General features: G+C 39.2%; 1 protein-coding gene across 2 annotated transcripts in view; it reads left to right on the top strand.

Moving 5' to 3' along the window:
- Positions 1-11,339, top strand: part of igfn1.1 (immunoglobulin like and fibronectin type III domain containing 1, tandem duplicate 1) — a 37,027-nt gene extending 25,688 nt beyond the window's left edge. The window contains exons 14-26 of one of the 2 annotated variants that reach the window (XM_017697819.2): positions 3,186-4,202; positions 5,554-5,678; positions 5,872-6,016; positions 6,119-6,412; positions 6,510-6,806; positions 6,943-7,122; positions 7,240-7,368; positions 7,528-7,836; positions 7,939-8,024; positions 8,332-8,524; positions 8,908-9,204; positions 9,612-9,938; positions 10,721-11,339. In XM_017697819.2, coding sequence (XP_017553308.2) covers positions 3,186-4,202; positions 5,554-5,678; positions 5,872-6,016; positions 6,119-6,412; positions 6,510-6,806; positions 6,943-7,122; positions 7,240-7,368; positions 7,528-7,836; positions 7,939-8,024; positions 8,332-8,524; positions 8,908-9,204; positions 9,612-9,938; positions 10,721-10,725 — 3,404 coding nt within the window. In that variant the 3' untranslated portion in view covers positions 10,726-11,339. The remainder of the gene's footprint in view (positions 1-3,185; positions 4,203-5,553; positions 5,679-5,871; positions 6,017-6,118; positions 6,413-6,509; positions 6,807-6,942; positions 7,123-7,239; positions 7,369-7,527; positions 7,837-7,938; positions 8,025-8,331; positions 8,525-8,907; positions 9,205-9,611; positions 9,939-10,720) is intronic. The other variant, XM_017697820.2, reaches the window with a different exon arrangement.
- Positions 11,340-15,566: the final 4,227 nt, after the last annotated feature.

The raw sequence follows: 15,566 nt of genomic DNA, 5'->3' as shown, positions 1-15,566 counted from the left end.
TGAAAACTGATTTACTGTTTTTCCCCAAACTTATGGTAGTAGAATCACATTTATGTGAAGTTGCCCAAGTAGAACAAACTGGGCAAACAGAACAGATTGAGGGGCATATTTGTGACAGGCAAGGCCCACTGGTGCCAGACCCTGTGTGACTAGTGAGATTTTGGACAAAACCTTAACTTAGACAAAATTAAACAGGATTGAACTGAAACCAACATAATCTTTTAACCTCATATTTTAACATTTTAACAGTATTGTCAACTAGAGACTTGAATGTGAGAAGTGAATGTTTTAAAATTGTAAAAAAAAAAAATTCTCTGTTTGTCAAGCCTTTTTTATTAATTGCTAAGCTTTTCATCAGACAAAGAATAAGAATAAATTGAATTACTATTCATGCCAATGCTTATGGTAGGAGAATCAAATTGTGAAGCAGCCCGAGTTGAACAAACTGAGCACACAGAACAGACTGAGGGGCATGCTCGCGTGAGGCAAGGCCCCCTGGTACCAGACACTGTGATTGGTAAGAGTTTGGTCTAAACATTAACTTTGACTTAAATTAATGTGAGTGAAATGAAGCCAACATTAATTCTGTAATGTAATATTGTAGTATATTAATATAATTGCCAACTAGATCTTTGAGTGAGCCATACAAAGATGTTATTCATTTTAAGAAAAAAATAACTTCTGTTGTTCAAGCATGTTTATTAACCACTCAAAATGGTTTTACATTCTAAGGATTCATTTTCATGAAGTACAATGCAAACTGGCTGAGTTATTGTTGGGTAATAAAAGAGTATGATGAGGGTTTGGACCCATCAGCAGGCCTGAACATTTCAAGAGCTAATCGTTTAATTGATAAAACAGATGGTAAGGATAAACTAATTTACTATTTATACCAATGTGTACAGTGGCAGAATCAAATCTATATGAAGCTGTTTGAGCTAAACAAACAGGGCAAACTGGACAGAGTGAGGGGCATTCTCATGTGAGGCAAGGCCCACCAGACGGTGCGATCCATCCATCGGTTTTCTGAGCCGCTTCTCCGACTGATGGCAATATGATTTCACTAATGTAATATTTTAACAGTGATGCCAAAAAATGCTTGAGTGAATGTTATAAAATTTTTAGTATCTAAACTAACTAATGTTGTAAATAAGTTAAACTAAGCTTAGAATCAGACAGAACAGATGAAACATTTATAGCAATACGGAAGGAGAATTAAAAAAAGCTGTACAAACAGGACAGGGGGATTCTCCCATGAGGCAAAGACCACTGGTACCAGACAGTGCAACTTGTAAGAGTTTGGCCTGAAAACTATACTTATACATAATCGCACAGGTAATATGAATGATCGAATGGAACATTTATCTAATATAACAATCAATCAATCAATCTACCTTTATTTAAATTCAGGAATCCATTGAGGGAGACTCTCATTTACAATGTTGCCGAGCAATACAGGAATCAGGCATTGAGAAGTTGTACAGTAAAAAAATAAAGCAAATGTTATAATCAAATAATAACAATCATAAAAATTTAATTTAATAATAAGAAGGTACTATGTAACGTTATCTAATGTAACATTTTATCATATTACCAGAATTTGCTACGATACTGATATCGAAAAGAAAGATGTCAGTATCTGTTGTTCAAGCATACTTATTAACCCCTCAACATAACAGGCTTTTTACATCCTAAGGCTTCATTGTCAGTAAGAATATTGAGTACAGTGTAAACTGAGTAAAGAACTCTTAGGTAAAAGAAGAGTATGATAAAAGTCTAGACAGATAAGACAGAACTGATTTGCTATTTATACCAACACGTATGTCAGGAGAATGAATGAATGAAGCTGCCCGACTCGAATGAACTTGGCAAACAAGACAGACTGAGGATGCTTTCCTGTGTGAGGCAAGGCAAAGTGGTATCAGAAATTGTGACTGGTAAGAATTTAGCTTGAACATTGGCTTAATCAAGGAGGAGTGAAGTGAATCCATTTGCTAATGTAATTATAATGTAATGCATTTTAGCAGCATTTCCAATTAGATCCTTGAGTGAATGTTACAAAATTAGTATTAACTTAATCACTAAGTTATCAGACTGTACCGATTTACCATTGATAACAATACTTCTGGCAGAAGGATCAAAGCTACATAAAGCTGCCCAAGTTGAAAAAAAAATGGTCAAACAGGACAGACTGAGGGGCATTCTTGCATAAGGCAAGGTCCACTGGTGCCAGACTTGGTTGGTAAGACTGTAGCCTGAACATTAACTTAAACGTAATTAAGCAGGAGTGAACTGAAACCTAAATGAATGTTCTTAAGTAATATTTTATCATTCTAACAAGACTGCCAACTACAGCTTTGGATGAATAGTTTAACTTAAAGGAAAATTTCTAAGTTTTTCAAGCATGCTTATTAGTTGCAGTTTTCTTAACGTAGTTGTGCTCCTGAAACTAGTTTGAAAGAGACATTTAAATTGTGTTATCATGATTTATTCCTAGCAGTAGCTGAGTTGATAATGCACATGTACCATCCATCTTAACAACATAATACAACCACACTACAATACAGCATCTGTTTCACTTACTATTAACACCATCCATCAGCTTCCTAATTTTTATCATGCACAAAATGAATTTGTGTACCATTCATTGTGTGTCCTGCACCATTGTATGTTGTGCGTGTACATGTATGTGTCTCATATGTTTGTATTTTTGTGTCTTATTGTCACTTATTTATACAGGAGATACATTTCTACTTGGCTCCCTATGTTAGCTAAACATCTGTCATCTAATGTAACATTCATTTGTGTTAGAAACGCCTTAATTAGTTGTAAGAGTTGATGTGAGTATTAGTAGCAAATATCTATTTAAAAGGCATGAACATTCTTGAACTGCATTGGATTCTTGAGATACATGAGATACTGCTTTTGTGCTTCCCATTACAATTTTTGTCTTCACAAGTAAATTAAGACAGAACATTTACTGGCTATAAATTAGCATATCTTGTACCTCTGAAAGCGCAGTGTTTGTCTGCAATCCTGTCATTGTTATTCTGTCACTTCTTTCTTTAATGTTAATTATTTTTACTGTCCTTGTTGTATGTTAAATGCCCTTAATTATCTTGTCTGTGATGTCAATCATCTAAATTTGTATCACCAATTGCTTAAAAAAAATGTAATAAATAAAGGTGGAAGTAACCCACATGGGAACCCGCATGGTAACCCCCATGGAAACCCACATGGTAATCCAGGAGGTAAGCCAGGAGGCAACCCACACGGCAACCCAGGCGGTAACCCACACGGCAACCCAGGCGGTAACCCACACGGCAACCCAGGTGGTAACCCACACGGCAACCCAGGTGGCAATCCACATGGCAACCCAGGAGGCAACCCACACGGCAAACCAGGAGGCAATCCACACGGTAACCCGGGAGGCAACCCACATGGCAATCCAGGAGGCAATCCACACGGTAACCCGGGAGGCAACCCACATGGTAACCCGGGAGGCAACCCACATGGTAACCCGGGAGGCAACCCACATGGCAATCCAGGAGGCAATCCACACGGTAACCCGGGAGGCAACCCACATGGCAAACCAGGAGGCAACCCACATGGTAACCTGGGAGGCAACCCACATGGCAATCCAGGAGGCAATCCACACGGTAACCCGGGAGGCAACCCACATGGTAACCCAGGAGGCAACCCACATGGCAAACCAGGAGGCAATCCACACGGTAACCCAGGAGGCAACCCACATGGTAACCCGGGAGGCAACCCACATGGCAATCCAGGAGGCAATCCACACGGTAACCCGGGAGGCAACCCACATGGCAAACCAGGAGGCAATCCACATGGTAACCCGGGAGGCAACCCACATGGTAACCCGGGAGACAACCCACATGGCAATCTGGGAGGCAATCCACATGGTAACCCGGGAGGCAACCCACATGGCAACCCGGGAGGCAACCCACACGGCAAACCAGGAGGCAATCCACACGATAACCCAGGAGGCAATCCAGGAGGTAACCCAGGAAGTAACCCAGGTGATAACGTACAAGGGAACCCTTCTGGTGTCAAGCCTGAAGGCAGTGAGGGGGCTACCCCTGTGTCTGAGGGAACTGAGGGCACACTGGACGAGTCAGCTGGAGCTGGCAAGCATTCAGGCCGCACAAGACAAGGTCCCGTACTTCCAGAGACAGTCATTGGTAAGACATAGTAGAGGTTGCGTCAAAACATGCATGGATGCAATATTTGACTAAGTCATTTGGCACAAGAATGGCTTTACCACTGCTTTGAGGGTTCTGGAATAATAATGCGAGCCAGTGTTGGGCTGTTACATTTAATCTGTTACATTACTGACCCTTCATTACATCATCCATAAAGGTGTGTTTAACCATCAGCACAGCCTTTACTAAACTAACTTGTCCATGAATTTGGAGACTTGAATGTCATTTTTTGAATGTTGAATTCATATTTTTAATAGAACTTTCAGGACATGTTAAGGTGAATCTAGCTGTTCTTCTGCATTTTTTCTTTTTTATTTAGGCCACATTTAGTCAATTTTTAAAAATCAACCCTTTCATTATTACTAGAAAATGCAAGCCCCAACAACTGAAACATTCCTTTCTGAAACTGAATCTGATCGTTTTAATAATGAACCTTATTTCTTTAAAAAGATAATAAGAATCAGATTTGTGACATGTTTGTTGTGGAAACAATTGTGTTGATGTGCACAGTGTTTGTGTGTTCAGTATGTTTGTCTTGTCTTTACTACACTTGCCTAAGTTAATGAGCTAATCACTCAAAAACTTAAAAATGCAAGAATAACTTCCATTAAACAAGAACCTAAAGGAACTGGACAAAATGAAGGCACATCTAGGAGACTCCTGATTTCTGCCATAAGACTGAAGACTGCAAGCAAGAGCACTGAATCTTTTCATCTGAGTGCATCAGCCTCCTAAAGAAAATATTTTATAGGAGAATTAAGGAGGCAAGGCCATCATCAATAATAAGAAGAACATCTGAAGACACAGCTATCTTGCCATGAAGAATGAAATGACCTGATGATCATACAGCAGAAACAACAGACTGTCCACTAAAAAGTTATCCTGCATCAAGACGAGGGTCCAGAAACCCAGAGATGACAGACATCTGTCAGTGAATGTTACAGTTTGCAAAATACTACAACTTGTTTAACAAATGGTTAACCACATATTTTACATTTAATCATGTATTTTAATCATTAAAATACATGGCATTTGTGGCAAAATGTAAAATACCTGGCCTAATAGACCTCCTAGATCTCAGGTAAGTGCTATCACTCATAATAGAAATATATAATCTTGCCCAGTGGTTCCTAACCTGGTCCTCAAACCCCCCTAACAGTCCACATTTTTTCTCCAACCTGGCAACACATAGGAATGAAAAAAATAAAAATACATACCATCTTGTGGGCTTTGGCGACCTGGTTTGGGAATCACTGACTTAGGATACTACACTAAAAAAACCATTTTCTCCAGTGTAACAATAATTAAAATGAGTCTAAATCAATTGCAGATCCTGGTGTGCACTTCTCTGCTGGCCTGGAAGATTGTAAGGCTATTGTGGGAGAAGCAGCTGAGTTGGTCTGCAAACTTAGCAGTGCAGACTGTAAGGGGGTCTGGTACAGAGATGGACAAGAGGTACGGTACGACTCTTCTTCACTTAATATCTAAAAACACCAGAAGGTGTTTTAAGGAACGTAAAAAAAAAAAAAAAAAAGTAAAACATCAGTGACAAAATTATGTCTTTCTTTGTCATACAAAAGTAAATGCTCTCAAAAAAACTTCAGTAAAAAGTGTGAACTGTTTTTATATACATTTTTTTCTCTTCTAGATCACAGGTTCCACCGAGGGTATGACCATCAGCAAAGAAGGCCCTACTCATAAACTTAAAATCCACAAAGTGACTGATGAATTTGCAGGAAAATACAAATTTGAAGCTGATGGGCGTAAAACTGAAGCTGTGATTGTTGTTGAAGGTTGGCATAGACCATTTTCCTGGTAACATGCATGTAAAAATATATTTGCTTTTTATAGTTTCACATTATTCTCTGCTCTCTGAAATGGTTTTGTTCCTATAGATCCACCAAGATTTGATGCAAAAGAAATTGAAGCTTTTGCCACACCAACTGTGATCAAAAATAACCAAAGAGCTTCTTTCAAAATCTCATATATTGGCCGTGAGCCTACGAAAGTACAGTGGTACAAAGAAGGTGAAGAGCTTACACCAGACATAAATTGCAGGATTGACACTGAAGAAGGCCACAGCTGTCTGCGTCTAAACAAACTACAACGCAAAGACTCAGGGGAAATTAAGGCCAAAATTAAGAATGAGTTTGGCACTGCTGAAGTCGTTACTAATCTAGTTGTGCTGGGTAAGCATCAAAAAATGAAGAATTTACAGTTAGAATTCTCTAGTTACCAATGTTCTTCTCCTCATTAGATTTCATATTTAGATCTAATTTCCAACAGATAAACCTACCCCACCCCTTGGACCTCTGGAGATAGTTGAAGCCTCTTCAAACTGTGTTGAGATCAAATGGCGTCCACCAAAAGACGATGGTGGATGCCCAATTGCTCATTATATTCTTGAACGCAATCAGGTTGGACGCAATACTTGGAAGAAGATCGGACTTATTCCCAGTGAGGCTCATTACAAAGACACTGATGTAGATCACGGTAAAAGGTACTGCTACCGCATCAGAGCTGAGACCCCGGAGGGTGTTAGCGATGTATATGAGACAGAAGATGTCCAAGCTGGCACTAGAGGTGAGATTCTTATTTACAGTACAATGTGGTCCTTTAGGCACTTACAGTCATTAAATCATAGATTCCTTGATTTTTTATGCATCTTAGAACTATCAGAAATATACAAAACTTTATGATATTTCTATGCTTTCTCCAGCATATCCGGGCCCACCTTCGGCTCCTAAAGTGATCAGTGCTTTCAAGGACTGCATCACCCTTTCATGGGTCCCTCCCACCAACACTGGGGGTACAAACCTTCTGGGCTACAACCTAGAAAAGCGCAAGAAGGGCAGCAACTTATGGGGACTTATTAATCCACCAGAGGAACCTATTAGAAGTTTGTAGTTTGCTTTGCTGAATTATTCTATTTAGATATTAACTACTACTAAGGTTTTCAGACACTGTAATCCATTTTAATAATTAAGAGTATGTAATAAATACTTGTCATTTACAGCCAAGAAATATGAGTGCAGAGATGTTGTTGAGGGCATGGAGTATGAATTCCGTGTGTCTGCTATCAACATTTCTGGAGCTGGTGAACCAAGTACACCATCAGAGTTTGTGTTCGCCAGAGATCCAAAAAGTAAGCCAAGCTTTGTAATGGCAAAAGGATAAAAAACCATTCGATTTTTCTGTTTGAGCACTGCACATCGCTCCATTCTCCTTACGCTAATTTTGTTGTAACAGAATGATGAGTTGTCATGTCTGCATAAGTTATACCATTACCATTTTCCCCCACTAGAACCTCCTGGTAAAGTCATTGACCTGAAAGTGACAGATTCCACATACACCACTTTATCCCTTTCTTGGACTAAACCAAAAGAAGAAGAGGGAGTACAAGATGAAGCCAAAGGATATTTTGTTGAAATCAGACCTGCAGAAAGCACAGAATGGGATCGCTGCAATACCAATGCCATTATTATGACCTTCTACACTGTGAAGGGAATGAAGTCTATGGCTATGTACTGGGTGAGAGTGGTAGCTTTTAATGAAGGTGGGGAGGGAGAACCTCAGGAGCTGAAAAACTACATTCTGGCTATGCCTCCCCCTGGTGAGCTAATGGATGAACATAATTTCTTTTAAGATTGTAGAGATATAGGATGATGATTTCTCCATTTGTCATGTCAAACACAAATTTTTCTCCCTCTCGCAGTGAGACCTAGGTTTACAGATTCCAAGATGAAGAGCTTCATGGTAGTCAGAGCTGGAAATTCAACACGATTCAATGTTAACTTTGTGGTACGCAACAATTTTTTGTTTCATGAAACGTCAGAAGATGACTCAATTGTTCATTTCTTACTTGATTAATGACACTAATTAGACACACTTTTTCACACTATGTACATGTTACACTGTAAGAATGGTGATTCCTAAAAAAGTCTAGGTTGCTTCTGATGTGTTAAATTAAGGACATCTGGTTGCATTCTGACAGGCACTGTGATGATAAACTATTACAGATTGAGTAAAAAAGACATTAAGACATTCTAAAGAGATTTTTAGCAATATTAATAAATGTCATGTGAACATTTTCTCATGCCCTTTTCAGGCTTCTCCCTGGCCTGAGGTCATTTGGCTTAAAGACGGAGCTCCTGTCTCCAAACGTGTAACCATTAGTAATGCTGAAGGAGGCTCTCAAATCCTGATCCCATCTGCAGAACGATCTGATAGTGGAATCTACACCATCATAGTCAAGAATATTGTGGGCCAGGAGACCTTTAGCACTGAGATCAGAGTCACAGGTAGACTGACGGCTGAATTTCAGTGTTACGTCATCAAGGCCATACCATTTAAACATCACCTCATCTTTGTATTCTGTGAATATTTCATGACAATTGACCCAACACTTTTTATACTGATGGTAATATTATACATCACATTAGCATACGGTACTGTGTGAAGGTTTTAGGCACCTGAGGAATTTCCAAATTTCCAAACTTCTCCTTGTGGAAACCAGGTATTACACTGTGTCGCAAAAAATTTAACAAAATGTGTAAAAGTTCATTTTTAATGTTTTAGGGTAAAGAATGGCATTTTTGAGAAAATTCAATAAAAATGCCCCAACTGGAAAGCAGATTTGGACATGGCTTATACGTCTGTGCTTTATACATCTGTGTTTCCGTAGATGAGCCCAAGCCTCCAGGCCTTGTGGAATTGGATGAGAATGTACCACGCACTGTGACAGTTTCCTGGGAGGCCTCACAGGATGAGAAACGGGATGACCGTCTCTACTACATGGTGATGAAGAGGGACTCCAGCAAGAGGACCTGGCACACAGTGGCTGACCACATCTTTAACAATAGGTTCACGGTCTGTAATATCATGCCAGGCAGAGAGTACCAGTTCCGTGTCTACGCCAAAAATGACATGGGACAGTCTGCCCCCTCAGAGTCGCAAAAGTGGCTCATATCTGAGAAGAAAGGTTTGTAAAGTCTGTCTGTTACAGAAATATTAGAATTTCTCCTAAATTGAATGAATGTCTTTTCTTGATTGTAGCTAAGGGAGTAAAGATTATTTAATCTGTACTAGCAACCATTTACTACATTTGAAGGAATGTAGTAAAAGAGCCAGGTCCATTGATCTTCATTAAGCTTTCGTATACTACACTACTCCTTCCACTAGAGGGTGCATAGTATATGTCCCAATGCAGTAGCCTAACACTGCTCTGCTCCAGAGCCATATAAGCTCAATAGTGAACTCTACCTGCCTACTCCACCTGAGTTCAGACTCAAACTAGGCATTAAGAGGGAAGACACTAACTAATGTCGCCTGAGGGAGTTGTGTCTGTATGATGGGTCAGTGTTTCAGTCCTACATTTATTTCTTGCAGAGAAATTTACGCTGGTCTTACCTGAATCTAAAACCTGCAACCTCGAGAGGCCTCCTAAGTTCCTGGTCCCCTTGAAGCTACACACAGCTCCTGACGGCTACGAGTGCTACATGAGCTGTGCTGTAAGGGGCGACCCCACACCCCATGTCACCTGGTACCGCAACAACATCAGCCTCAACACCAACACCAACTACCACATCACCAACACATGTGGTGTCTGTTCCATGCTCATCCTGAGGGTGGGGCCCAAGGACATGGGAGAGTACAAAGTCGTTGCTGAGAATCAATTAGGAAGAGCAGAGTGCTCCACCAAACTCACGGTCAGAGGTGAGACGTTCAAGCCTCCCTTTCTCTCCACACAAGAGACAGAATCACACAGCTTGTATACATACACATATACATAACACTGTATGCAAAAGCTTGGTCAAATTAATGTTATGTTGATTTTCTAAATGAAATTAGTACAACTATCTTTTACAGAGAACACACTTCTGCCCATTCTGCACTATGACTGTTTATAAAGAGAAAAGAAAAGGCACTCTACAATTTGCTAGACACTGTTTTAAGGCTTGCACCCTAGAAAATTAACAAAATGTATAATTTTACTGGGAGTATTCAAACTTTTGCATATGACGGTGACTGTATGTGTGTGTGTGTGTGTGTATATATATATATATATATATATATATATATATATATATATATATATATATATATATATATATATACACACACACACAATAAATAAAGGTATGGCACACAGAACAACTACAGAAAATAAAAAAGAAAACACGAGGAGATAAGCCTTTGAAATAGATTGTCATGTCTACTTATTTGGTTATTATATGAGGTAAAAGATGTTTTACAGACGTTTTTAATTACATGTAGTTCAGCGCTAAAACATCTTGTCTACATCTATTACAACTAAACTTAAAAAAGGTGGCAACATGTTTCATATGTGTTTTGCCCATTTGCTGGTGCAAATTTATGCCATGAATCATATCAATTTATTCATTTTAATATATTTGTAAAAGCACTTAAAGCATTAAAATGCTGTAACCATGCAGTTTTTTTTTATTAATTTTTGATTTATTTGTTTGATGTTTCAGAATGAAAGCCATGTCTGGACAAAGACGAGGTGGATTACCTCTAACACGTCATTCATTCAGCTGATTTCGAGTTCTCTGTAGAAGTAACTTTCTGTGTACGTTTTATAAACAAACATTTCATCATGTTACATGATATTTAACATGTGTTGTGTTACAAACATCACATTTGACAGTATATTATGGGTATTATTTAATTAGTGAACATCAATATAACACAGACCTTTTATCTCCAGGACATTTGCTTTTTGTTTTTCCTTTGATTCTTTGATGATTTTCTCTTTTTTTCATTATTATTCTTTTTTGTGAAGATGAAGAACTTATTGTTTTATTGAGCAGCATGTTTGTCTCTTGATGATTTGCCTCTCAAATGATTTATTTGATTACATCAATCAAACGTTACAAAAAAGCTTTATTTTTGATCTCTTAACTACCTGTTTTTGCCTTTCCCTTCAATTTGAAATCATTATGCACTGATTCATTAATGTTTGCTTATACACAAAAGAAGATGAATAAAAAAAGAAGAAAAAACATGGAGAGGATTTGACTTGGAATAGCAGATATCCCTGTGTTATATCATGATAAGAAAACTGGTGTAAATAAACTGCTGGACTTGATGAAATGGCCTGAGTTATTCATTCTATAATGAGGTAGTGATGCAACTGCATTAACAAGCAGAGGACAGATTAACCCTTGTGGCTGTTCTCTGCCAGCACCAGTACCGGAAATGAGTGTTGTGACTTATTGAATTATAGTATTGTTATTATTGTGAATTATAATATAAGGTCTGTATTAAATGAATGCATGTCTAATGAAATGAAAAAAGAGAAAGAAACCAACAAAAATATCATCTGTGCTTCAAATATCATTCTGTCCTTCAGGCCCCAAACACTAAACCATAGAACACTCTGTCCGTGTTATTTTTGGTCAGATTCCCTCTCTATCATTACCTTGGAGTCAAATAGCACGACTCAATGATCAGTCTGTGTAACGTCAGCGAAGTATGCGCTCTAGCATCAAACACACTGTAGTGTCACTAAAGCAGTATGAGTTACACTGTCCTCTCTCTGCTTCTTCTGCTCCATATATGGATGATGATCATGACCATGGAAATCTAAGTGAAAAACTCATCTGCACCAAAGGACCCCCCCCCCCAGTCAGTTAAATTTTGCTGGTGTTTTTTCTTTGTGTAATGAGAGACTGCACCCAAGAATCAGCAGGTAGAAACAACTTCTAGTTCAGTCCATCAACAAAGAAATGGATCTCCTTTAAGGAAGCCAATTAGAACTCAGTCAGAACATAATGAATGACTTTTCCACTCTGTACGTTCAAATGATCAAAAAGAACCTACTTTCTCCGAAGCCTTTATGAGGAAGCCAATCTGTCACGCACAATAACAAGTTTTAAAAAATGATGCAACGCCCTCCCCCTTCACATTCCATCATTACTTCTAATTACTTCCATTTTTCTACAATCAGGTAGGCATTTCTTTGCAGCCTCTAAAGCCGCACACACTTACCTCTTCACCTCCCCACCCCCGCTGTCTTCCTAAGCAGAGGTTCTAGCCAGCTTCTGGTGCTCTCTGTGCACTGCTAAAAGTTCTGCTCAAGGAAAGCCAGTGGTGGTTTTTGGAGGGCTTATAGCCCCTCTTTGTGGAATTCTACAGCCTAAACCTCAGTCTTGAGGGAGGAGTCTCAGATCCCCTTCACACTTTTGACTTTGACCTGCACTTGGAAGTAAGCCTATCTCTTTCTGACCCTCACCGCAAGAGGATCCTCACCGCATGAGGCAGGTCAGCAGATAGCATCTCAAACAGGCCTCGTTTTCCTGAAAAGGAGTCGACACTGTAACATCAGAGGGAGCTTGGCGGCACGCAGCCAGAAAAAAGGCCACTGTGCACACTAAACAAAGTAAGTTCTTATCACCTATTCGGTAGAAAATACCATTCTAATGTATAGAAGCAATGAACTCGATTAACCTCTGCACTGGTGAAACACTTAATTGCAAAGATTTATTGAAAATTGGTCACAGAAGTGGCTTAGAAGCTGCTCTGTAAATGATCACATAGGCACATGAGAATTTAGCTTGACATAAGTGCATCCTCAGTCTACACTGAATTCCCTCTCATCTCTCATCCTTTCATTAGCATCCGTTCACTGTTTTAAGTACCAATACTTTATCCTAGAGTGCACATAAATATTTATTAATTGAGTTGTTGCTAAGTCTTACGGTGCAAACACACAGATCAATTTTTGGAGATACTCAATGTTTGGCACTTTTACAACAGAAATGGAATGTAAGTGACACAGGATATTGGGATGACATATAAACTATGCTTTTATTGGACTGTGTGCGCACGGACTGCTGCTCACTGTATTACGTTGCACTACGATACTACCAACTCAGAAAAAGCATCTTTATTTTGGCAGCGAGCACCAGGTATCAATAGTTATATTTCACTGGCCTACTGTGTTTTAGTCACATGCTCTTTCAATACTTCAGATATCTGCACCAAAAAGATACTACTAAGGGGAAAAAAGGAAATATATAGGTAGTCTGCTGCTTATTTGTTTGAAATATCTTTTAAGAAAAAAAAATGTCAACACATATTTGTGTCAAATATGTTTATGTTGGGAAAACTTCTTAATTCATAGGATTGTTTTCGCTACAAAGTGCCAGAAAACAGTAAGCAGGAAAGCCAATTAATTTGTCGCACACGTTTAACAGGTGGATATTTAAAAGCAGATTCTGTCATTAGCCTCAAATATTATACAACAATACACTGTGCCTTGACGAAGCCTTAGCCAATGACGAAATGTTGACTCATATTAAGAATTCATAGCCAGGCAAAGCACATTAAGATGTGGTTCAAGTCCAAATGTGTAAGCTTACACCGTGTAAAACAGCAGGGGACCTAAACAGGGTGGGCTATGCATGGCTGAGAAAAAAAATCCTGAAGTCGTAAAATCTGAGGAGCCCTGGTGCCACTGGTCAGCGAGACCTCTGCATCTTAGAATGGTCCTCACACATCTTGAGCTTATTTATAAATTAATCACCCATCTCCTTTGCTAGGGGTGGCTATTTTGCATCTTGTACAAATATGGAAATCCCAAACAAGAACAGAAACAGACTACTTTACAAAGATTTACAGCTAGTTCAATGTGCAGCACTACTTCAGCATTCTTCCCACTTCTCATTTCTCAAGTGTCCTTTAGGAAAATGCATATGACCATTAGATGTTACAAGTCGCATTATACTGGTTGAACGCCACCTGTTCAGTAATTAAAATAGCAAAGTAAAAAAACTTTTATTAATTATTTCTTATTCTTAATTCTTCTTCTTCTGGTGTGAAGCTTGAACCTTCAGTGTGACATTATCTTGGGTGTTAACTCAAGACTGACTATTGATCTTCTGGTGCGGTATGGCTTTATCCTCTCCCTTAATTAAAGCCTAAACTTGGCTACACTTAACTACAACCTGAACCTTAACCCTCATCCTGACGCAATTAGAGAATGCAGTACATTCTATTAGCCCTTAAAATACTGAAATGTAATTCTTCTGTGGAGAGGGAAAGTTGCTGGTCTTGAGCACCAGATAAGAACTTACGTCAGACCTGTCTGACTGATCGTTTTTATGAGGTATGTGACCTATCCCAAGCAAGAGCAGAGAGGGCCATTTGACTCAGCCTGCTGAGAGCATGTGGCGTGCTCTGCGATCACAGTAATTCCTCCATCTAGTGGGGTTTTAAATTACCACCAGCAAAACGAATCTCAATCTCATCGTACCATGTGAGCCATGGTGCTCAAAAAGAAACGCTCTTCTCAGCGTCCGGATCACGTGCTTGCCATAACTCCTAAGCCTGTATCGTTTCACACCAGCTCTGGTTTCAAAAGTCCTACCAAAAACTCTTTACACCTAAATTGTTTCACAAGATATTAAACCAAGCATTCTTACATGGTAACAAGTCAACACTTCATCTGATGATTGGAGGAAATATGAATTAGACCTTTAGGCACGTGAGACTTTTCACCACGTGGCCAGAACTGGAGCCAAGAAAAACAGGATGCGCACAGGCAGCACATTGTGTGTTTCCCATTCACCTCTTCCTATCGCCAATTATGTAAGTACAGTGTTCCATCTTTGAGGCCTGATCTCTCATCCTTTTCTCTCTCACTTATGTATGATCGCATCTAATAGAGACTTCAGCGAGTGCAGGGTTTACTCAAAATGTGTCAGCATCACATTCCTGCTCTAGACATATTGCCTAAATCCTGAGGTTGCAGCGAGGTGTAAATGACACCTCAGCCGACTTGATCTGCACTGCCGCATGAATTATACCCCAGCCAGCTGGAGTTTCCTCACTGTTGCTAGGAAAATCTGACAGGAGTCTTACCCAGTTGCCACACACCAAACTCACTGCCTCAGGGAACAAAACTCAACACAGTATGATGCCCATGCCCTAGAATAGATGTTCTAAATGAACCAGATATTACAAAACTTTTCCTTTTCTCTCTCTAGGCACTGGTCTGAAGAGACAATCTTGGTCAAAGTAACTTTCTTGCTGACATGTGAGGTCTGTAGATACAGGGCAGATTTATCCTGGAAAAACTTCTTATGAAAGCTGACATATTTATGAAACACAGAGCACAAAGTGTATACAGAGTTTAAATGATTTTGCTGCCATATATAAAGCATTGTGCAAATGCCAGAGACCACCCTTAATTTAATTAATATACAGCCAAAATGGCCAGTAAATACAGGTTATTCATTATCAGCAATAAGGAAGAAGACATGTATTTAACAGAAAATTGCACAAAAGCCTTTAGAACTAAATATACACTTGTTTTCT

This window comes from Pygocentrus nattereri, chromosome 26, assembly GCF_015220715.1.
Source record: "Pygocentrus nattereri isolate fPygNat1 chromosome 26, fPygNat1.pri, whole genome shotgun sequence".
NCBI lineage: Eukaryota > Metazoa > Chordata > Actinopteri > Characiformes > Serrasalmidae > Pygocentrus > Pygocentrus nattereri.
The sequence above is the reverse complement of the archived record's forward strand: the minus strand, read 5'-3'. Positions and strand labels throughout refer to the sequence as shown.